We start from the raw sequence: 25,443 nt of genomic DNA, 5'->3' as shown, positions 1-25,443 counted from the left end.
AGAGGGAAGCACTACCTGAGTCCTACATATTACACATTCAAGGGAAATCTGTGGAGTCTCAAGTTGCTCCCATTTTACCTGCTCCTCCCAGTACATTAGTCTCTTCTTTGACTGCTTTGGCACCTAATCATTTGGATGTGCTCTCTGCTTTTTCTTATCATCTTGAAGGAGCCAGAAATGTACTATTAGATATCTCCTAGATAAAAGCTATTGTATAATAGGCAGCTTTAAGTTGGAGATTAAACAAGTCACTGTCATAAATTATCAAAAACTGAATTTGCCATACTAGGTAATATTCCCTATACAAGAAGCTCTGTCATTATTATTTTATTAATATAACTTGTAACAGAGACAGAAAATTCCTAAAAGCCAAGGATACGTTCTAAGCCATTCTGGGCCCTCATCTCCTTTCCTACCATTTTGATGGATAAAGAATACAACCTGTCTTCATGATTGGTTTCTTTTTTTTTTTAATAACATCTGTTTCCGTAGATCAGTTATTCTTTTTAGCATTGTCTGCTTGTGCCAGCGGTAGAATATACATGCTCTTTCATCAAAATAATAAGTTACTATTTTTCTGTCAGTACTACAAATAATTAGTAAAAAGCATTTAAGACCTGAGAATTCCTCTGCTGATTTCACTGGATTCAGATCTGGCCTTGAATGATTTCCCTGATAAAGTTGTTATAAAACTTAAGCCATTTCTATAGTGAAAGTTAACTCTGCTCTGATTCGGGTTTTTGTATTAATGCCTGTCTCATCTACTCTCAAACTCATGAAATGAAATTTCTTTCAAGTTACCGTACCCACTTGCTGGTGCCAGTTAGAACTGGGAGCTCCACTTTCACTCAGACTACAGCTCATTCACTTTCCAGAAAGGACACAGGGGAATGTGCCACAGCGCTGATGCCATTTCCACGGCTCTTCCCACAATCCTGCATACAGGACAGATAGCTTGGACCACAGCTGAGGCAACTGTCTGGAAAAGAATTCCAAAACATTTCAGCCTGAAAAAAAGTAACCATGGGATAACCCTCTAAATACACACACTGGTGTGCATGGAAACAGGGAGAACATAAGGTATACTGGTAAGCCACATGGTTCAGAGGTGGCTAGCCTAAGTGCTTGATCTTGAGGGCCAACCATTCATATGAATTGTGATGCCTAAATCTAGTACATTTCTAAAATCAAAAGCTAGCACACGTCAGTATAATTTCCATAGTTTTCTCAATCGTCATGTTGCTTGTGTCATAGCTTGTTCTTTCCTTCTGTAATATTTCATACCCAGTCACTAGTCCTTCTCCTTCTGTTCGGTTTAGCTCATCTAAAGCGGCCTCCTTTGATGTGGTCATTTGTAGACATAAAACATGCTGAGGTATAAATTCATATAATCATATTCTTACATACATGCAGTCTTTTACCTTCCCTGTTTAGTGGAGTATTTACGATTTTTTTAAGTGATTCATTTGTCACCAGGACAGTTTTAAGAGAAACCTAAGAAATAAAACTTGTGTTCTATAAATGCTCTTTTTTGTTATCTGATCTTACTTGATCTGTTTTCTGAATGGTAAACTGCTGAATGGCAATTCTCCTAATACTCTTCTTCCTTATGGCAGTTCTTAACATGAATGTAGAGGTCTGCAAAGAAGACATAGTCTGTGATCTTCTCATTTTCAAAAAAGCAAGCATCTTTTCTACCAGTGTTCATCGCACTCCCACTCGTTGTTCAGATAATCCTCTGCTTTTGTGTTTGAGACTTATGAATGTTGGAGTTAGGAAGTGAAAGTGATAACCGTAAACCTATTTGGTCAGTTTTAGTAACTTCCATTAAATAATCCATTAAAAACCTCTGCTGACTGCAGAAGTTGTCACAAGTCTTTTCTCAGTTACACTTGTACGTTGCATATCGTAACTTAAACCCAGTAATAAGATGTAAAGGGGATCCCAACCCAGTACGTTAATTCAATTTAGAGTTAGCTCCTGAAGATTTTCAAATCCAAATACCCTTATCTTCAAGAAAAAATGGAATTGGATTTTAAATCAGTAATCTGAAGCTCAGTACTACAGTTTGGGTTGTTTTCAAGAGCTGAAATTCAGAGGCTGCTGCCAGAAGCAGAATGTAGGTGTAAGCACATCTCAGGTGATTAATGTGTAATTAATAATACAGAACAAGAACTTTTGTATACAGTTTGCACTTAATGATTTTAACTTGTCTGAAATTCCTATCAGACTTGCAGAGTTTGTGAAATAACACTGGCTTGCACAGCACACTCGTAGCCTGGAAGAGCTCATAGGGTATAAGTAATGGATTTTAATTGAATTTGTTTCTGGATGGATTCCATTTAGTCATTAAGATCTCAGAGACTGATGTGTACCGTGCCGGCTCTCCATCTAGTAGTATACAGTGAAGGTAATGCAAGGTGTCAAGCCATAGGTTTAAATGCATTTCCAGCTGAAATGTAACTCCTAACGTTTTCCTCAGTTTTATGCCCACACCACTGCCTAGCTTCCCCTCTGGAAGTCAGAAAGTACTGAATGTGCTGCAGACCGATGCGAGAGGAAGGTCTCTTGTTGCGGGTGTTTTAACAGAGAGATGCAATATGCGGACTGTTGCTCAGAAGGAATGCCAATAAAATCTTTAATCCACAGTACCACCTGTTTCTCAAACGCGTCACTTAAGTAACTATTTTGTACACCAACCTCACAGGCGCATATTAGCACATACTACGCACACAGCACCTGTCATAACACCTTTAACCAATAAAACAAAACAGTTTGAGGGCCCGGGACTGCAGCACGACTTCAGTTAATGCCCGTCAGGCTGCAGGAGCCCGCTGCGGGCTATCCGGAGGGCGAGGAGGCAATTAGGCCTTTCGAAGCCCCGAGCGGCAGATGGCGAGGCCGGGGCGACGCGCCTCGCCTCCCTCGGCGGCCGAGGCCCGGCCGGGACGGAGCGGGAGGCCCCCGCCGCCCCGCAGAGGCGCCCGGCGCCTCCCGCCACGGCGGCCCGGTCCCTCGGGGAGCCGCGGCAGGCCGCGGCTTGACGCGGGCGGGCGGGCGGGAGCCGCCCTCCGCCCGCCCCCGGCGCGGCGCGGCGCGGCCCCGGCGCCTCCCTCGCCTCGCCTCGCCTCCGCTCCCCTCGCCTCCGCTCCCCTCGCCTCGCCTCCGCTCCCCTCCCCGCCCGGCGCGGCGCGGCGCGGAGCTCGGCGGGTCGGCGACGGCGGGAGCGCGGCGCGATGTGGCGGGCGCGGTATGTCACTGCGCAGCAGCTGGCCGGCTTCCGCCACTACAAGGTAACGGCGGCCCCGCGCCGGTGCTCCGGGGCGGCGGCGGCGGGGCGCGGGGGGCGGGCGGGCGGCGAGCGGCGAGGATGCGCCGGTGCCGCCGGCGGCCGTGCGCGTTTCAGGTCCGCCCAGTCCAGCGTGTCTGCTCCCCGAAACGCTCTAGGTTTACAACCATTTTTCCTCATGGTTGCTACTGCGAAGTGCTAACTCCCCCCTTTTTCTTTCTTTTTTTTTTTTTTTTTTTTTTTTTTTTTTGTGTGTGTGTGTGTGATCCTTTCGGTCATTCCGCTATTTTTAAAAATCTTCTAAAGATTTCTGTCTCTGCCGCGTGGGATAAAGTTACTCTGAAGTCTCCGCACCCACGCACGCTGCGCGTCGCGTTGTGTTCGTGGCCGTCTGCCCCCAAGTCTGGATTGAATTCAGCTGCACCAGTGAGGGGAAGGGCAGGGACGGGATGCTTACAAAGTGCCAGGTCTTGGTGAAGATGTGGTGGAAGCAGGATAACTGCATTCAGAGTGAATATCAAAACTGCTAAAAGTTGTGTATGTTTTAAAGAAAAAGAGGCTAGTAATAGTTAAAAATTAGTGTATCTGTGGGAAAGTGTGCATTGATGGTGCTTGTTTGCTTCTACACACACAAGAATGCTTTGGCTTTGGGAAGTAAATAAGAAAACCAGAAAAAAAAAGCTTGCTTTTAAATAATTCGATGTAAACCTCATGTTTGCAAATAACAGGCCTGCAAAATTCAAATGAGTGGGTGGGTCATTAAATATTTTGATTTACCAACATTAGGTTGCAGACTGATGAGATACCCGGGTTTTGTTCCCAGCACATTGCACGTGCATTGCAGGGGATTATTCACAATTGCCGCAGTTGAGCTGCAGGTGTCTTGTACATGCAGTGCCACCCCGTTCCCATACCGCCACCACGCTCCCTGTTGCAAGCACCGTGGACGTGCCAGCTCCCGCCAGTCGAACATCCTACCCCTTTTTTCACATTGAGTTTCATAGAGCAGCTCCCACCACATGCTCCCCCTGCCTCTTAGTCCTTGCTCTTACCACAGGCCTCCCAGCCTGGCCCCCAACCCAACAGCTCAACTTCCTCAGGCTCCTACCAAATCGCTTCTCTTCCCCGGGCCAGGAGTTCAGCCTGTTCACTGAGGAGTAAATTATCGTGGAGAAACTGTGGTTTCAAGAACCTTCTCAAGGTCATTTGAACTTGTTATGCACAGTAGCTTGTTAAAGTGTAGTAACTTGTTTGTGTGCCTCCAGTGTGAGTGGGTTAAAGCATGCTGCAGGCTACATACCGCTGCTGGCTGCGTGCCGCACTGGCCTGTGCTTGCACAGTGGAGCCACAGGCTTGACTGAGATCATTAGAGGAAAAATAAAAAGCTATTTTTAGCATGAACATACATTAAAAATTAAGTAATTTTCCCAGATTATTTTTGTTTATAGTACAAATACAAGGAATTTGTATTACATTCTTCCTTATCACTCGAATTAAAGTCTCTGCAAACAAATGCAGATGGGGGGAAATTGTAATAACATTTTGTTTAAACAATACTGTAATGATTGTATACTACTGATGAATTAAAGGGCAAATCATTATCGAAAGACTGAATCACATACTGAAACATTTTAATCCAGTATATTAAAATTACTTTGGTTTCTCAGGAGCATTGCAAAGACTAGAAAATATGTTAGACACTTTTGCTAACCATAGGAGTCAGCCAGCACGCTTGAGAAATAGCTGTTAAACCATGTTCTGGAAAACTATGATAAATATAGGCTTTAGAAAGGTGAAATCGAATAGTCAGCTCTTCATTATCTAAGGTGACTAGGCCCTGAGACATCCTGGAAAATAAAAATATATAAATAAATCCAAATGACAGAGGCTACACCTAGAGAAATGCAGCTGTGTGAGGTCACTGCAGCCAAGCAGCTGGGTATCTGCACCATCCTCCCGGTGCTCCAGGTTGCAGGAGGACAAAGCAGGGGCTGGCTGCTCTGCATCTGAGCTGGCCGCGCACATTTCTGAGTGCTGCTCGCAATGTATTAAAACCCTCCAAAAGTGCAGGGGGGGTGTGGCAAGGAGACACTTAACACTGTCACCATCTCCTCCTCACCTCACATCACCCTCCCATGCCCAGGGCTGCGACCACAACCACAACTTTGCTCTTGTCATCTCCGAGGTCTGAGACATGCTCTTCAACCTTGTGTTGCCTTCTGGCTGCCATCTCCCCCTTTCTCCATGTCAGCTTAGGGCCTCATCTCATCCTGCTCCTCCACCTTCCCAGCCCTGATGAGGAAACTGCTGCTTCCTCTGCTGCTGAGTCAACAGGACTGGCGCTAAACTTGGATTACTGTGCCCAACCAGACAAAAGCTGCCTCTGTTTGCAGTCACCTGGATATCTCTGTAGCTTGTTCCCCCGTGGTACTAGCTCTGGAATACAGTGAGGGACAAACAGGTTGGCCCTGTGAAGAGCCAGATGAACTCTGAAAGGATTTATTAGCACATGGTCCTGCCTGAGCTAAAACAGTATATTGCTTCCAGACGTGAAGTGTGTGTAGGAAACTGGAAAGAGGCATCCACCTCTCCATCACGCAGTATTACATTGGCGCTGATATCAATAGCTCAGGATAATCCTCACTTTGCACAATTTATCCATAGATAACTGGGAGCTGATTGTAATGCTGCTTAAAAGAATAATTTATGTAATTAATTCCTTTTCATATATGAAGAAAATACTTGCCAATTTTCAAAATTTTCACACAGCTGAACTCATTTTTTTGCCATGAATGCCTCAATTATGTGTCTTAGCCATTTTCTGTCTCCTGTTCACAACTGGTCTTGGCTACAAAACCAGTGCAGTTCTTTGCAAAGAGAATGGCAGACCTCATGAATGCAAGGAGTTCAGCACAGTTTAGCATCATCAGATGCATGTATTTTAGCATTTTAGTTCAGATCAGGAGTGTGCTTTTGAGGCAAATCTCCCAATCTTCCACAATTACCAAGCTGAGGTTCATATCACAGAGTGATCCTGGAGCACACAAACTGAATTCCCTTTGAATGAACCTAAACCAGAAGAGGTACTAGGAACACACTTGTACACTTAACTGCTAATGAGCATTCAGACCATGGAATCAGATTAGGTCCAATCCAGTGTAAAACTCCCTAAAATATCAGCACAAGCTGTTTTACTTTACAAATCTACTCCTGTCGGAGTAGACAGTACCTGTTAATGTGGACATAGCCGTTCAGAGCTTAAATTTTCTTTGCTCTCATCCTGTGTGCACAGGGAACAGGTGGAGATGTGATGATGAGTCGGTGAGATGCAATCCTGGGTGTTGCTGCTGTGATAATTCTGCCATTTTCCTGCCTTTGGGGCAGATGGGCATGCACAGATCCAGGACTATTGCCTGCTCTGGGGGTTTGCTGCAGCTGTAGAGCACAATAGTCTAGCACCTGGAATGATACACCTAAAAAGCTATAACTAATTACAGTTGTAGGACTCGGGTCATGTTTCTTGTTCCTACTTACCCTTAGATGTCTGTTACTTACATTTTGTGGTTCTTGAGGAGCATCCATGGAATTACACAGCTGCCTTTTTCTTTCCTTTTGGACTGCTGTTGGAAACAAGTAGTCCAGAGCCAGCCAAATGATGAATGCAAATAAAAGCAGAATTTGATTCTTTTTTTTATCCTCCTCATCAGAATCTAATAATGTTAATGATGAGCTCTTGTTGCCAGTCCCTGTTTTCATCACAATGATTTTTGGATCTCTTGCAAATCTATCTTGAATCAGTTTCTATAGTACCTATGGACTATGTTTTCCAGATTTTAACACCATCTTTTCTTCCAGAATAAAAATGGTCCAAGAACAAACTGCAGTGACTTCACTCAAAGAATAGGCTTTGCAAAACATCATGAGGAAATTAGAGACAACATTAAAAATTAAGGTCGAAGATTCGATGTTTTCACCTTGATATGTCTAAACTGTTTCTGTGTTTATCCTCTAAACCATTTCTTGGAGGATAACTCTGCGAGCAGAGAAGGGGGAGGCAGTAAAAGAGGTATATATGATTACATTTCAGTGAGGCTTCTGATACCACATTCTGGTAAGTAAACTAGGTTGATGCAATTAAGATGAAATCAGCATAAAATGGAAGCACAGTGGGTTCAAAACATAGTCTTAAGGGTAATTTTAAGTTTTCTGTCATGGTGGGAGGATATATCAAACAGAATCCTACAGCCATCTTTCTGTCCCAGCTGCATTACTGTTCAATACTTTCATTAACTGACAGAGCAGAGAATACTCTTGAAAAATTCTTGTATGACACCAAAGCACTTTGAAGAATACATTTAGGATTAAAAATATTCTTGAAAAGTGGGTAAGATGGGCAGAACTCAATACAGTGAAATTCTGTAAACAAGGCACAATGCTTAGGGGGAAAAAATCTAAATTTCAAATATGAAACTAGATAACTGACTGCAAAAAAGATATCTGGGGATCAGTGTGTTGGCAGTGTTGTGACTTGCTAAAAGAGAAAAAAGCTTATATATGTGTTAACAGAAGTGTTACTTATACTGCTGTACTTGCATTGATCAGATATTCACTGGAATAATGTGTCCTGCTTACTTTGGCAAACTATTTACAATCCGCAACAAGGTGGCATCAAGAATATTAAGAGGCTTAGAAAACATGAATTGTGAGGAACAGTCTGAATTTTGTGAGAGTAAGAGTGTAACAGCCAGTTATTCTTCATGCATGCCCTTTTCAAGCAGAAATATATATAAGCTTTAGTTGCACCAAGAGAGATTTAAGTTGGATACTGTATCAGTCTTGTATTTGTAGGAGTAGTTAAGCACTGGAGCAGGTACCAGGGGAAGTTGTGTAATCATTTTATCAGAGTCTTAAGAAATGGTTAGATTTTTCTCAGGGAGACTCTAAAGTGTAATGGGAGTGTTAAAAAAACCAGTTGCTTACACCTCTTTTAGCAAAGTTGTTTTTAATGATGTGTTTTACTTGAATTTGCTGTGTTAAGAGTACATACATGGTCATTTATCACAGGCAATTGGAAGCCAGTAGCTCATTAACTCAAGGTAACTTGATCTCCTTCCTGAATGTCAAGTAAACTTTATCATGCATTAGCTGAAAGGGTGGACTAGAGGACCTCTAAAGTTACATCCCAGCTCCCATTTCAGTGGGTCAGAGAAACAATATCAGAAGATACGATGATCATGTTTCAAGGATTGATTGTTTGTCTCATACTGACTTAAACCAAAAGAGCAAAGTGTGTTAAATATAATCTGGTGAATTATATTGTGTAAGTCCAGGACTGGACTAGTGTGGAAAAATACAAGACTGGATTTCTGTTAAGACTTTATGCATTTTCAAGGCTATCTGTAGAACTATGAGATTTAGAAACATAATGGATTCTAGTCCCATTGACTAACTAGGAGTTTCACTTTCGACTCCAGTGGAACAAGGTTTTTACAGGATTTTGTAAACTGAAAATTTAGATTCAATAGGACAGATGACTTTCATTCATATATTTATCTGCACCTTCTTAGGAGACAGGAAATATCCTTCATGCTTGTGTATGGACATCTTTGTATATGTTAAGAGTACAGTGTTTTTTATATAGTACTTTTGCAGACAGTATTTGTAGTCTTTTTCCTAAATTATATTTAAAACTATATCAGCAATTTTTTCTGTTTAGTTAGTTTTTTCAAGCCATCTCAGTTTAATAAAAGCCATGACTATCTGAGGCAGTGAAAAAGATTCTCTCAAATTAACATTTTCCATTTCCCATAAAATCGGTGAGTCAACAACCCACTGTTTTGCAAATAAAATCTTGCAATCTTCTTCATATGACTTTGATGAATTGGAAGACTGGCAGTCTAATTAAAAGTTGGTGAATAATATTTAAAATAAAGCAAATCATTCATTGCCTTTACATTTTCTGTCATTGCATGCCTGTGTAGAAGAGTCCTGAGCCAACTCAATTGCATAATTCTATAAGGCTGTCTTAGTATGTACGCTATTTCTTATTCCTCTTCCTGCTGTAATGGTAGCTGACATAATGTAGTATTTCAAGAGCTGCATGATCATTAATTTCCTTGTACACAGCAAATGCTAATGAGGTAACAATGTAATGAAGTCACATCAGAGAGATGTTGTGTCTGATATTACTTGCCGCAGGACTTTTTCCCAATGATGGTGTAACTGTACTTGTTTTTGAGTGCCATGTTACCCCCATGAATTTGCAAAGGTTTTCTGTTTGCTAGATCATTTTGGGGACAAATACTCTGGATATAAAAAGTTATATGCTTTGTTGAGTCTCATAAAAGTGCAAGTAACAACCATGATTTCATTTTATTGCTTTACCAATAGATATTACCAATACTGATACCAATAGATATATCAATATCATTAAAGAGACATTAATGTTCTAGATTTTTAGTGTTCTGGATTTTTATTTGTAGGATATGCATATATATACATATATATGTATTCATATGTGTTTATTTCTGTTTATTTCTGTTTATTCATCTGTGTTTTGATAGAAGAGTAATTGCAAAGATGTATCCATGAATTGGATGTTAGTAAATCTAGGGGAACCATTTTTCTAAGGGTTGTTTTGCAGAGGGAGGAATTGGAATTTTGCATCTTTCCCTGAAATAACTCCTGTCTTATGGGTCAGGATACTAGACCACACAGCTGCTTGACATATGTGGTACAGAACCCCTGTTTAGCATCCCTCATGAAAACTGCAACCCACTTTTAATATGTCTGTGCTTTTGGGCATAGAGTTGTTTCTTTGGGTTCCCCAGAGATTTAAGTACATCCTCTGGCAGAACTCCAGCTGCGTGGGAATTCTGGCTGCTGTTTAATCCTTAACGGGCTGATAGTACCTTTGAAAGCACGTGTTTGCACACACACAGAAATAGATGTAGCGCAGAATCCTAATGCCATTTACTTTTACCAACCACAGAAGACAAAAAATACATAGAAATCAACTTCCTTACCACATTAGAGTATTTTTTGAATAGGGGTGATTAAGGTTCTTTTTGTGCAGTTCCATGAGAGTTTGCAGATTGCGCTTTTTACGCAGGTTTATGTTTTTGCTAATCTAGGCCAGCCTCTAGCTTTGTCCCCTTACAGCAACAAATGTGTGTCTACCTTCTGTTATCCCTTCTTTGTATTTGATCCTATTTCCATGTTCTTTTCCCATCATACTGGCTTCTTTGTTTAGTGTTTTGGACCCTTTCCATTAAACAAACTCTTTTCCTGAAGACAATTTAGGCAACATCCTTAATATAACTACTGTTGATTGAAAAAGAGTTGCTGATTTCCAGTATTATCCCCTCTCCCTGTTTTGGGTGCTAACAGTCCTGTTGGTAAGGAATCAGATTTGTCTAGTCTCATGTATTGAGCAAGAACCTAACTCTTGGGGCCAGCACATTATGACTTCTCGCCCCAACACCTGCTTCTCACTTGGTTGCAGCGTGGCTCTGATGTCTCTCTGCATGGATTGCACATTTCAAGCACAGCTAGTCAGCAGATCTGTGATCCATCAGCCTCCTACTCCTGCAAATGGCGTTGCGGTAGATAGCAGCTAAACATGAGTCAGCAGTGTGCCCTGGCACCAAAGGCCAACAGCATCCTGGGCTGCATTAACAGTAGCACAGCCAGGAGAGTGAGGGAAATATTATCGCCCTTTACTCAGCACGTTAGGCCACATCTAGAATACTGCGTCCAGTTTTGGGCCTCTCCAATATAAGAAAGACATTGACAAACTGGAGCACATTCAGCAGAAGGTTACTGAGATGGTCAGGGCTGGAGCACCTACCCTATGAGGAGAAGCTGAGGGAGCAGGACTTGTTCAGCCTGGAGAAGAGACGGCTTTGGGGGGACCTAACAGCAGCCCCCCAGGACCTACGGAAGGCTCATCAAGATGACCGTCCCAGGCTCTTCACCGCAGTGCAAGGTGGGAGGACGAGACATAATGGGCATAAGCTGAAACAAGAGATGTTCAGATAAGGAGAAACTTTTTCCCCATGGGGACAATGGGGCGGTGGAAAAGGCTGCCCAGGGAGGTTGTACAGTCTCCATCCATGGAGGTTTTCAAGACCCGACTGGATAAAGCTCCAAGAAACCTAATTTGGCCTATGGCTGAACATGGTTAGAGAAGGAGGTTGGACCTCCTGAGGTCCCTTCTGGCCTGAATGAATTATCCTGTGATCCTGTGATCCTGTCCTGTGATTCTGTCATCTCGGAGCAGTGGCACTGCTCTGCAGGCAAGGTGTGATTGTCATTATTGTACTTTACTCCCTAAAGCATCTTTGCCAGACCTATGGCACCACATGCCCAGATGGGTGTATAGATACTTCCATTAAGTGACAGGATGTGGCATATGGCCCAGTGCCTGTGTCAGGAGCTGTGAAAATGGGAAGGTCTGAATGATGAGTATACATCCACGAAGAAGAAGCCACAGCCCAGCAGTTTCCATAATAACAGCTTCCTAACAGCTTAGTAATATCAACTGGAATTGGTAAGGGATAGGGGGAAAAGGCAGGGTAGTCCAAAATAATTAAGCAATGGGAGATATAAAAAAAGTCTATTATTTATGAAAAATTAATTGAATGATAATATCACATAAAGTAATTCCATTATTAGGATTATCAGGCTTGTGTTCTGGAATGTATCATCACTTTTAAACTGCTAAATGCTTGGAATTTGTTTGGCATCCGCAGTGTTGTATAGCTCCGTTGTTGTTTTACAGTTTACTTCTTTTCTTTCTCTTTGTAAAGTTTTGTTAAAATCCAAGACTGTGTCCCATAACGTCTACAAACTTGTAAAAATATATATAAAGTAGAATTAAAAACTGTTTAGTGTATTCTAGGAATCTGAAAGGTGGATGGAGAATTATTACCAGATGTAGTTTCAGTATTTCAGTATTTTCTTTAATTTTTGTGGAGTTCCAGAAGTATGAGATACTAAAGAAGGAAAGCTCCTGTTGCATAACTGTGAAATAGCTTGCCCAGAAGGGATAGTTCTTACTGAGCTCTCTGAAATAAAGCCTGATTCATGCCCGGCATTAGACGGGTTGTTTTGTAACCTCCCAAACCACAAAGAATTAATCTCACGTAAAAGTGAAGATTCTTGGTATTGAGACAAGCCCCCCGTCCACTGTTATCCTTCCTTTAGGAGAATATCGCAGAGAGGTGACAAAAGAAGCTGTCAGAAGTTATTTAAAGCTGCCGGAAGTTATTCGTAGCTGTCGGGGGGGCCAGGGCTGTCCCCCCAGCCCAAGGGAGCAGGGCCCTGGGGGCGGCCGGGGGGGCATCGGGCACCGCTGCAGGGACGGGAATGGGGATGGGGATGGGACGGGTCCCACGTCGGGGCCTCCCCCGGGGCCAGCTGCGCCCCGGCACCCAAACCTCCAGGAGGGGGGATGCTCTCCAGGCCCAGAGGGAGCAGTAAGGACAGTAAAGTTCGCTTACCACCTCTACATAACACCTTTTATTTCATCCCTCCCCAATTTTTTTAGACGTGGTAGAATTTTAGGCTGATAGAGTATTAGAGCGACAGTTGGGTCACAAATGGGAGACCGTAAAATGTGATCGCTTGTTTAAATATTTCTTCAAAGATACACTGTTGAGCAGTGGTTTCTCAAAGTTTCTCCATTGGCAGATCCCTCAAAATTTTCCATTTGAGATGCAGATCACTGCGTATAAGTATAGGCCGGATGACATTCAGCTTGTGTTTTTGCTTGTTTTAGAAGTAATCGATAGGCTCCCAGGTCCCATGAGCAAATATCGTCAAAAACTGCTTCTGTAGGGTTATTATTTTCAGTAGATTACTTATTCAAGGAGCACAGTTTTATATGATTTTGCCTATTTTGAATTTGATGGATTGATTTTCTGCTGTTTTAAATTGTCTTCTATTATTTTCATGAAAAGCTAAATTAGGAGGAGGATAAAATGATCCCCCCCCCCATTCATGTTAAACAGACTTAAACAACTGTACAAATCCAGAGCTCACTTAAAACTACAGGTTTGGCTCTAATTTGATAACACTTTGAAGCAGGTTTAGATTGGGGGAGAACAATGTAATTTATGTGGAATAAGGTTTGGGGGGAACTTACTGCATTTTAGCGGCTCTCATTCAGGTGCTTTCCCTACAATACATATGAAGTACCTTACCGTTTCACATTTAGGCATAAGTTACCTCAGTTCCACAACATTCATCATGAGGTAATGACATGCACAGGGACAACTGCTGTGGTGCATCTCAAGGCAAATAACTTGTTATCTTGTAGAAACTTCTTTGTATGTTTTTACCCTTTTTCATCCTTTGCTGTTTTGCCAGATACCTTTGCTCACTAGTAGATAGTGGATTCTTTTGTATGTATAACACAGATAGGATGAACATTTGACTTAAGAGATATCTGGATGTTCACCAAGCCTACAGGATCTCTGAGTTGTTAGAATATCAGCACATATATTCAGCTATGGCTCTTCCATACTTGTGCCAGACTTGGCTGAGTTTGCCTGCAGGAAAAGAGCAAACATCACAGTATTCTTCATATAAGTCCTTATGTAGTTGTTAGATGGCTCTCTTTTCTGTGTTGGAACAGCTAGTGTATTCTTCAATGATTTAAAAGAGGCATCTATTTTCACATGAAATACTACAGAGTTCACAGAAATGTATATTCAGTATATTTCAACCTAAACTGTGAATGCTATCTGATATATAGCTATTTTAAACATTACTTTATCTGAGGAGAAAGCTTTTCTGTCTTTATATTCTTAATAGTCTTACTTACTTCTTTTGATAAAAGTGAGCTCAAGTATAAAGTTGAACTAAAATGGGCAGACTTTATTTGAATAAACTTATATTGCTTATACTTAAATTATGTATATAATATGACATTTTTAACAATATTGCGGCTGTATCCTTCGCTAGATACTCTTGGGTGAATCACAGCCCACCTGTGCTTCAATCTTCCAACATAGACAGTGGGGATAGTAAATCCTGTCCTGATTCACAGAGTTACTGCGAAACTTAATGAACAGGCTGAGTCAGCTGATTTTGAGGCAGGAATGAAAGGTGTTGTTGAAAATTTGTCGTTACTCATATGAAATTAAAACCCATGCACTCATTTTGATAGTAACAATTCAGATGTAAAAAACACAAAGGTTTTATTCTGTATCTCTGCAGGGACATGACTGTATGGCACGGTACCGTGCTGCAGATAATTTAAGAAAAGGAATTGCCTGTTACAATAATGATCAGCTTGAGTTAAAGTAACCGTCTCCCAGTAGTTAATGCAACTGCATTGCTTCAGGGTTACCTCAGAAATCTTTTCCTGATGCTGAAGTTTGTGTAGACACGCTTTATATTCTTCCCTGTATTGTAGTCATTCCAGAGGTTTATTCTAGGGCTGCCTCCACAGTGCGACGTTGCAGAAGGCCAGGCAGGAGACTGGGTGCTAGACCCAGCCGTGAACTCTGTTTAATGGTTAGTTCACTACCTGATTCTTTTTTCTTTTCAAGAAGCTCCCTCCAAGATGATAGCTAGACGTTGTTTTGGGAGTAGTCCACTCTGGAGACTGGTACCAGAAGGCATTATGGGCCATTTTTGGCTTTCACCATCCTTCAGTGCTATGCCAGCAGGGGCTTTTGGATCTTTGAACAGACACAACTCAACCCTCACTTTCATGCTGTGAAAATAACATAGTGATGGGTTGTAATAAAGTCTCCAGATTATTTAAAGCACTTTTTGAACTGAAACATGCTCGTTGCTGAAGAGGAAAGAGCTAATTTCCATGCTTCTTCATATCTGTTCAATATTCCTTTCCCATCCAGAAGACTACAGTTCATCCAAAGACATAGGAATGAACTGGGTGCAGTGTGAGCATTCTTGAAATGTCTTAGGTGACATTATAGAACCTGGCTGTAATCAACTTTTTTTTTTTTAGTAACAGATAAGGACCGTTTCGATTTTTGGTGCTTGACTTTGGAAACGTTCAAGCAGACAAAACACTGACTTTGTCTTATGTTTTCCAAAATGTCTCTATATTAGAGCAAAAAAGTAATTTTAAAGAAACAAGATTATTTCTGCTTTTTTTCTCCTGGGAGCACATGGCTTTTCTGGTAAGCCAGTGAGTACTTTGGGTAGAAAGGCTAATCTTGCTGTTGCTATTTAGCAAAGGATTTTATGATTTTATGCACGGCTTTGAAGGATTGGAGTGAAGGGGAGAAAGAGGAGAAAGCAAAAGCAGAAGGAGCAGGAGCAGGTCATTCAGGTATTCTAACCTTTGTTCTTATCTGAGTATGGCTGAATTCATTGAACTTGCTGGTCAGCAAGTTATCACGTATCTGAACTAGTCTTTGAAACTCAACCAGTCTTTGAAGAGCAACTGAGGTAAGGAAATGGGCAGTAGGTAGACTGAAACTTTTGGCTGATTCGTGGCCACCTGGAACCTTAATAGCTCTAATGAATACTTTGAATTCCCTTTCATTTTCAGAGGATTTCCTTGGTTCTTGTGTGAATTAAGTACTAGCTGACTGTTGCATTTGCATAGGCATTTTATGCCTTGGTATTATTGTTACTTTTGATATTAATGTAAGCAAAGCCCATGGACAGTTAGACGTGGTTATTTGCATGCAAGCAGTAATATCAAAATATTGATCAGCTGTAATAATCAGTGTTTGAAAGATATAGTATAAACTGCAGTATCTGGAGTTGCAAATACATTACAGAATAGGGAGAGCTTTATTTTACCTGCAAATTCATTTTTGCTGATATAACATATTTAAGAATAATTTTAATATATATTCTGGCAGAAAAGTTTCTGATGACATAATTATCTCATGTTTTAAATAATAGGAGTGGTAGAAGCAGAGAAAAATGATACATGTAAGTGAAGCTTTGAATATTTAGAGAAAACAAGTCAGTGATGTATGCTTCACTTAATCATACATTTTATTCCCTGCAGAAAGTTAATCTGCCCTTTCTGAGTGGTAGTTCATAGGCAATTCCTTAGATATTTGCAAGTACATAACATATAACTATATTCTAATAATTTTACAAGTATACTACATTTATTACCTGTGATCAAAACTTAACCACAGGCTGTAAAATAACTAAGCAAATGCTTTGTTTTCTCCAGAAAGTAGTTAAAATTTATTCTTTGTATGCACATAGAAAAAGGAAAGTTAGTGAGAGTTCCTGAGCACCCCATAGCCTATCTTCAGTAGCTCGGAAAGATTAGACCAAAAGTCGTAGCTTGTGCATTCGGAGGCTGAGGCATGCTGCATTAGTCTTCTGTCCTGCTTGCACGTGCCTGCTGAAGGCCCATGGACTGCTCAGAGGTGTGCGGGGTGAGCATCTGCGGAAGTGCTTGGAGCGTGCAGAGACTGCAACTGGGAGCAATGTTGCCTGATTTCAGACATCTAAAAGGTGCCTAAGTTTAAGATATATGCCTGGGCTCCTTTGATAACTAATGAAAAGGAACAGATATTTCTGGAGTGCAATCTCATCCAAAGGTGTACCTGGCTAAGAGGTGAGATAAATTAACTATAGAAAGAATCACTGTGGAGAGAACCATTACCTGTTAGTTAAAGTTAGGTGAAATGAATTCCTCTCTATTGTCAACTCTTCTGCTTGTGAACACCTTCAAAAAGCTGTAATCTAAGGAGTCCCTATCTTATTTCCATTATCCACGTACATATGTTTGGACAAAGCTGTATAAGGATATATGTGAATTTTTATGTGATTCATACACCTCATGCTAACAACATGCGCCATGTACACACTTTCCAAGTCCGAGAATCTGTACGAATTACATGTTCCACCCACATGAATACTAACTTCTGCCGCAGCGGACCTGCCCATGCTCAAGAACTTAGTTGCAGATAGTATTATCAATTAAAATCTTCCGTCTGTATATTGTTCAGAATTTGTGTTCTGAAATCTCAGGGCAGGATAATTCTTGATGCTGAGCTGTAAGGAGAAAGCAGACAACAGCAATTCAGTGTAAGTTCAGATTTCTGAAATACTTTGTTTGGAAAATATGCAGATATGTGCTTATTGGAATTTATAAGAACATAATATCTTTACAAGTCTGTCTAGAAGGGAAATTTTATTTTAGCGATTATGTATAGCCCCTGCTAGAGCATATTTTTATAGTAACACTGCTTTACAGCAATTAGCATAGTGGAAATGTGACTGTTTTACTATGTCCAAACCTGTGTATCTCTGTGAGGTGGTGTCCCACTTACGACCTTGTTCCACATGCATTATGTATTCTACATGCTAGCAATGAACTGCTGCTGAGACCATGCATTACTGATGGTGCAAATAAAGATAATTAAACAAAAAATACATTAAAATGCAGACTTTTATTGGAGATCTTGTAAAATGAGTAAGAATTTATAAGGGAAATGTGACTACAGAACTGTTCGCCATTGCATCAGCCTAAACCTTTGTGTTTGAATGTAGAGTTGCTAACAATATATTGTAAACCAGGTCACCGCTTTTTAATTAAATTAAAACTGTATGGGTGGTTATCAGAATGAAATAAATTTATTCCAGTCACATTCAGAATGATTGTTCTCAGATGCTGAAGGATTTACAGTGATGGAAAAAGGTTCATTCTTCAGTGCTCTGTTTCACAAGTCTGCTTATTTCCTCACAGTACAGTGCTGTGGATACAAACCCTTTATCTGTGTATGTTATGCAGCCCATCTGGGACAAAATTATTAAGGTAAGAGTCTTATTTAATAGAAATATCAAGTGATAATGTAAGAATTTGTTTTAAGATGCAAGAGAGAGATTTCATTCTAAAATAGCTATTGTTCTACAAAGCTGAAATTAAGACAACTGTGTAAAAAATACAGGATATATAGCTATATTTAAGATGAGTATCTTTGGATTTTGAGTTATTTAAAAAAAGCAAGGTTGTATTTGTTTTTCTGATCATTGTACAAAAAGCATCCGTTTCTATTACAGCTTTCATTAAATAGCTTTACAGACACTGAAGGATTTACCTAGTACAAATTATTTTGCTACAGCATATGCTGTCTAACAGCAGCATTCCTTTATCTCTGTGCTGTGCACATGGTTTTGTGCAAGTGCTGTCTCATTTTCTCCCGCGGGTACTTGTTCCCGGGAGCTAGGCGTTTCTCTGAGCAGCTGAAGATGAGAGCGGTTACCATGATCACCATAACGACTGGGAGGTGCCATCTCTCGAATGCATTATGATCTGCAGTTTTTAAAAATAGAACTGCTCACAATTAGTTTTGCTGTCGTTGGCAAAAATAGAGGCTATATCTCAAATAAATATAAACTGTATTGATCTTCAGGGAAGCAGTGACTTCTGCATCTGTCTCTTAAATGGAAATCTCTGGATTGGAACAGACTTGGATATGAACCTATATGCATAAAATGGATGTATGTGGTCAGAATGCTGTTGGATTCATCATATTGGCATTTTATAACCCAGCTATTACTTACGCTTAATATAGCAGGAAAATCATCATCTCCTGTTCATAACCTTAATGTAATTTCATAAAAGTTTTTATATGAACTAACTTCAGGATCAGAAAAGACCAGAACAAGATGCGAGAAGAAAGCAATTCAGAGATGCTAAATTGAATTCAGAAATTCAATTTAGGGCCAGTTGTTTCTGTTCCCACCACAAGAGGGAGGAAAGCAATGAGGTAGGGAAGCCCCCACCACTCTGGAACCCACACGGAGACTGAGTGCAGCCTTTGCCACATGTTCCCTCTGCCTTTACTCGCACTTGTGTGCTGGGTTAGGAGACCCATAAGTATTCAACTGCTGTCAAATTGGAGGCAGAGTAGTAGCATTATCGATGCAAAACTTCCTTTTGGGGCAAGTTTCTCTAGCGGTTGCAACGTTCTGCTGCCAGTCCCCATGTAGTGTAAAGGGTGCATCATAGATCCTATGAAAAATACTGTGACCTCTTTAGTTTTTTTAAACCTCCTTAAATTTTACCCAAGCGTGATTTTGTTCACTTCCTGCTAAAGGGGAACCCAAACCAGAACAGTGGACTGAAACCCTGTTTCAAAAGCTGGGAAATCTGAGAGTAGAACCCAAGTCAGGAGTGGGCACCGTGTTTACTTTGGCATTTCATTCAGTTTGAACACTGAAGACACAGCAATCAATTTTTGACTTTCCCTTCTGATGCAAGAACACTACAGGACGGTACTCAGTAATGTATCATAAAAAATTAAACAGGAAATTTTTAGATTGCTCTCAGCTTTTGTAGAAGCAGTCATTCTAACATTAAAGAGATACTGCCAGGTAAACTTAGCAATGAGTTGTATTTTTTATAAAATGAGGGACCTGTAGAGGACCTGGGAATGCACAGTTACAGCGTGGAAATGAGTATGTAGTGGAGATTGCAATGGAGCTCAGGGCTAAAAATGAAAGCTGGTGGAGCACCAAGCTTATTGGCCAAAACTCCGTTGAGCAAAAAACGTTATTAGGAACTGAATTTACTAGGATAGTTGTGTTCCTGGCTAAGTACTAAAAAAAGGTGTGACAATAAATATTGTCCCAAACTCAGTCAAAAAAAAATTCTACTCACTTGCTCACCAGGGAATACCCTTTTTTCCCCTGGAATGTAAATAAAATAGTAATATCATAGTAAATGTGATCAAATCTTATTTTTAGAAGGAGAAACTTTGCATGCATTTACTTGTTGATTTTTTTGTGGCTTGCACCTATAGTAAACATTATAACTGGTCTATGAGCAGTGATCTAGAATGTAATATTCAGTGTTCTAGAATATAATATTGAACTTACATTTTAAAGTATATCATTTTATTTCTATTTAAATAGAACACTGCATTACAGTAGGGAGATTAATTAAAGCTGGGGCAATTTTTAAGAACAAGAAACAGATTGCTTCTAATGTGTTCATTGAAAATTAGGCAGTAAAAGTCTGTCTTTTGGTGACTGGGAAGTCTAATTTCTCTCAGATCGGACATCCTAACACATGTATTTGGATAAGATGGCAGACCAATATGAATCAATTTTCTTTTAGTTTCTAATCTGGTGAAAACAAGCATTCCATGGGGAGTATCTTCACCAGACTCTAGAGGAGTTAAAAAAAAAAAATCACAGAGCCAAGCAAATAAAAAAAACTGTGAGACTAGAGGCATGGGATTCAGGTCTGGCTTTTAATGTATCAATTTAGTCCTAGTTTGGAACAAGTTTCTGTATATTCCAAAACACAAAGAAAAGCCTTAGTATCATCCCTTTTCACTCTGCAATATCATTCACTGTAAGATGTGTTTCTTATATTACAAGAAGTTAAGGAGAGCCTGACATCAAACAAAATGCAGAAATTTGTGAGCTCAGATGTTGACATACCTAAGAAGTGAGAACATACTGTCATAACCTGGTTCATGTAACCATGGTGGGGATATTAGCAAAGCAAACAATTAGTGCATTTAGGTTAGAAATTTTCCTGGGAATCTTGAGCATTACAGCATGCTGAAGAGGTTCCTGTGCTTTCCTCTTCTTTCTCATACACGGTGTCATATCCATGTGTCAGTTTGTGCATGACTTTTGAATGTATATGCTTTAGATATCTGTTGACTTCTTACTGAAGCTGGTGCCAATACAAAGTGAAAAGGAATTGTTTTATGCCTTGATTTTATAATGTGCTTGAAGTATTTCCGTAATATGCTTGTCCAAGACAGCTTTTCCCCATTGCATGACAGTATGTGAAGAGTGGCTCAAATTCAGCATGCCTGTGTTAGTCAGCAGAGTGAAAACTAACTTTCTCTACATGTCATTTAAAATGATTCTGATTGTGCTACTGTAGATATTTCTTCTTAAATAACTGATAATTATTTCAATGCTGTCTTTTTACCTTTCCTTTAATCAAGATTTGTATCTGATAATAAAACATGGTCATGGGCTATCTGACTGATAATGGATGGTATTACTTAGCTACCACACTAGCTGAATTTATTCCTGTATTTGTATTCATGAGAAATCACATTTGTGCAGGACAATAAATGGAAAAGAAGCAAATCCCACTAGGATACACAGGTGTATGCCAGCTCCATTGAAGTCAATTAAACCCCCAGTTGCTCTTGTGAACTTTGATTTTATCATTAGAATTGTGCATGAGTAGAATTTTAGTGGTCTCAAGTGACTTAGTCAAGCAATCATTCAAGTTTGAATAGGGTCTCATATAAATATATGTATTTTACAGTTTATTACCTAAACAGGCAGTTGATTATATTAAAAAATTTGTTGTTTATATTAAGGCTTTTAGCATGAATGACTGTAGACCTGTTAAAACAGAAATCAGTTAGTAGTTTGTGGAACCAAAAGTTTTGTAAAATGTCCAAGTGTGCAGTGGTTTTGCAAGAGAACAGATGTGAATCTTCCTAATGGAACTGGCAGTTGTATTAATCCTGTACTGTGTTAATGTGTTAGTCTTGGACTGTCTGTAAATGAGATAGTAATGGCTGTACAGTATCCTTATGTAGGATCCTAGTAAAACCAGGCTGTGTTTTTCAATGTTTGAGAAGTTCAACACCCTGTAATTTTTGAATTGTTATATAGGGTGATGGTAGTGTAATGCTAACCAAAAGAATCAAGGGCGTTAAATATAACAAAAGGGATTTTGCCAGTTGGAATACTTCAAAATACATTGACTAATTAGGTCAGTTAAGGATCAAAACAGTATGCATAGGGAGTTAATTGGAGAAGAGGTTGTATTCTTGAGGATAGATCTCTTGTAACTGTTCATGTGTGTCTACTAGCCAAAGAGGTTGTGAGTATAACAACAAGCTTTGATGGTTTTCTTATAAAATATATGATGCCAGAACGTGTGTTAAAATAATTCCTTAACATTTGTACTGTGTAAACATAAATTATTTCCTGTAATAACATTAATAATGTCATTGTGTCTATTTTGAATAATGAACCTAATCAGAAAGCAGGCATTTACAGGGCCTTACTTTCCAGTAACCAATTATTATGAATCATGCAGGAGAAAACAGTCATTTTAAAACAGTACTTTGGAGAGCATCTATATGTCCATGTCAATGGCTCATCCACAGGTTGTCTTAAAGCACTATTTTGATCCTGTTTTTAGAGTAAAAGAGACCAACCCAGAATGTCTTCATCGGCATCAGTCATTCTTATTCCATGTAAGATCAGAGACATCAGGCAAACTGCATAGCAGGAGATTCATGCCAAACCTCCATCTTATTAAGTTTCTGCATCCACAGGTATCAAAATTAGATGTGGTGCTGTCACTGCATACTGAGTGTGCCGTGAATTGTTCAGTGAGTTGTTCTCTTAAAGGAACTTCAGGAAATATTTACTGTCACTTGTTCTTAGGAAATTAGGATTGGGTTTTTAAAAACTCATAATGATAAATATATTAAAATGTGTGTAATACATTTTTATCGTAGCTGTAGGTATTCCATTTTATGTTTCTATTACTGTAAGATCTGCCATACAGAGTTTAAAATTGGTGATAAAATCCTATTCATAAGGAAAGCAGCTATCAGATGTAATAATTTTTCCAATGTTATTAGAAGAAACATCTAAGAAATATAACTGAAAATTATTCAGGAATTTCCCTGGTTTTGAAAGTATACATTGTACATTATCAGTTGCACAATTTCCCTTGATTATTATTGGTTGTTTGTACTGTAATAGCAGGAGGAGGATCTAATCAGGATCATTAATGTTAGACATTCCAATTTTTCACATAACAATATGATAGAGGAAGGGTAATGGTTTGTAATGTGTTTATAGTGTTGAAGTACTTCTTTATGTGCATTTTCAGTCCTTTGTCATTCACAAAAATTGAGTATAAGCCTCCATTTTTTAAATATTTTGAATATATTGATAGTGTGTTTGAGTGACAGCAGTGGTCTACATTTAGACTGTATTTCTGCAAATATGTTCTGGCCAAAAATTATGTAAAAAGCTGTGTATACTCTTTCAGAAACTAGTTTGGAGAAACTGTCCTGCTTGGCAGCAGCTTTACCAAAAAAATCCCTGTTGCACTGTAAGGAATAAAGCCACAGGGAACTAATAGTCGGGGATGGTTAACAGAAAGGAAGAATTAGAGGATCAGGTAAAGATGGACAGTTCTTTTCTGCACTCTGCAAAGTAAAATGGATTAGTGTAGTATTTATAATTTATGGCTAAAGGGAGAGGCTTTGCAGAAAGTTAATATCTAGAGAAGTACAGAGCTATTTGTAGCAGGGAGTTCTTTTGAATATAAAGAGTAATGCACTAAATATCTGACTGTTTTGTGGATGTTTTGAGCTGGAAGGTATTAACATATGTTAGAAGAAGAAATTTGCTTAGTATAGTATGGGAATAGAATGCTTTAAAAAACTGCCATGTAGATGCTGAATTACCACACTGGGGTGCTGCAGTCTTCTTTCAGTTGTGTTATACAAAATCGTGAGAAACTTTCCTTGGTGTTTGGGAAAATAAGGAGAGTGTATAACATATGAAGAATAATGTTTTTAAATTACATTTTTACTGCAGTCACAGATCCAGGCGGAGAGATGACATTTAAAAATAAGTCACTTCAGAAATTAAAACTATATTTTTAATTTGAAAATGAAAATGTATACACAAATCTGAACATTATGGATGTCTCATACAGGTTTCTCCTTTCCTGGTAAAAATATAAATATTTAATTAAAATAGGTCTTTTAATTGGAAATATGATTTTTCTTAGAATTTTTTTCTTTTTTAACAGATAGTGCCTTTGTGGATTGCTCCCAATGTGTTAACATTCTCTGGATTTGTGATGATTTTAGTTAATTATTTTCTAATATCTTTTTATGACTGGGACTACACTGCTTCAGGTAATTATCCTCATGTTGTAATTTTTCAGAATTACAGAGCTGTTTATGTCATAGGTCTGAATGATACAGGGAGGTATCAGATACCTGAATCTTCCCATTCCCTTAATGAGCCTCCATGAGCATACAGGAGGATCTGCCCTCATATGTGGCATTATAAATTCAGGCCATTTTACTGGAAAAGCTTATTTAGTTTCATCCCTAAAAATGGTTTTTAGCGTGTGCTGTTTGAAGTCTATGATAATGTTTCATTTGCCTTAGAGTGTATGCCAGTATTCTAATACGCAGTCATTTCTTAAATAAGGTAACTGAGAAAAAAACACCCTAATGTTCTTCATAAAATTTTCATTAGTCTCACATTTCTTGATGTCTAAATCTATGCCTGAATTCATTAATTCTCCTTTCATTACTCCGTAAAAAAAGTTTGCCGTCCCCTAAGCCAAGACTGCTTCTAGACAGAAGAAATACTTTCTAAACAAATCTTCCTTGAAATTATATCTTTCAAAGTCCAAATCCATATTTTCTCCTGATGATGGAACAAGTCCAAAGCTTTTTGGAGGTGACTGTTCCTGAGCATAGGGAATGTTCAGACCTGGAATTCTCAGACCAGTTGTTGAAAAAAACAAAAAAGCCTACAGTAAATATCTGCCAGGTGATTAATATTTAAAATCTTTGCTTTTCTTTAAGCTAGGCAATTTGGAAAAGACTCAACGTTCTACTTCCTGAAACAATTATGTTTGATTTTTTTGTTCCTTTTGATACCTTATGCCTCTGATTAGGTTTGGGAAATACTTCTTGTCGTGAACTGTTTGTAGATTTATTAAGACAGTTCTAGAAGCAGCCATACTTCTTAGTAGTTTTGCTTCAAAAATAATCCTGTATGAGTATTAAATTTTCAGGGCCAGTATGTTACATAAATATCTAGCCTCATCTTTATACGCTTGGATTTTTATTGATACAGTTGATATTTACGAAATTCTGTAATAAAATAGCATCCAGTACAGACCTTTTTATTGGATAATTTTATCACACATGACACATTCCCAGTGGATACATATTGAATTTGAAGATACTTGAAATAGTAATATAAAGTATCTTAGAGTTTAGACTTCTACGTGTAGTTTGCAAGCCAATTCTTAATTTCACATGAAAACAGTATCCATCATTTCTCTATTGTCTGAAAATGTTCATGCAACCTAACTAGTCTTTTGGGTATCATATATCAATTCCATGCACAGGATCAAAAATAAAAGCTGTAAT

The 25,443-nt window shown here is 39.3% G+C and overlaps 1 protein-coding gene across 4 annotated transcripts in view; it reads left to right on the top strand.

Moving 5' to 3' along the window:
- Nucleotides 1-3,139: 3,139 nt before the first annotated feature.
- The window catches only part of LOC106494473 (ethanolaminephosphotransferase 1-like), a 55,735-nt gene continuing 33,431 nt past the window's right edge, over nucleotides 3,140-25,443 (top strand). For 2 of the 4 annotated variants that reach the window (XM_067290437.1, XM_067290432.1), the window contains exons 1-4: nucleotides 3,140-3,293; nucleotides 17,994-18,062; nucleotides 22,443-22,578; nucleotides 24,078-24,186. In XM_067290437.1, coding sequence (XP_067146538.1) covers nucleotides 3,253-3,293; nucleotides 17,994-18,062; nucleotides 22,443-22,578; nucleotides 24,078-24,186 — 355 coding nt within the window. In that variant the 5' untranslated portion in view covers nucleotides 3,140-3,252. The remainder of the gene's footprint in view (nucleotides 3,294-17,993; nucleotides 18,063-22,442; nucleotides 22,579-24,077; nucleotides 24,187-25,443) is intronic. The other 2 variants (XM_067290436.1, XM_067290435.1) reach the window with 2 other exon arrangements.

The sequence above is a fragment of the Apteryx mantelli genome, chromosome 2 (assembly GCF_036417845.1).
Source record: "Apteryx mantelli isolate bAptMan1 chromosome 2, bAptMan1.hap1, whole genome shotgun sequence".
NCBI classification, from domain to species: domain Eukaryota; kingdom Metazoa; phylum Chordata; class Aves; order Apterygiformes; family Apterygidae; genus Apteryx; species Apteryx mantelli.
The sequence above is the reverse complement of the archived record's forward strand: the minus strand, read 5'-3'. Positions and strand labels throughout refer to the sequence as shown.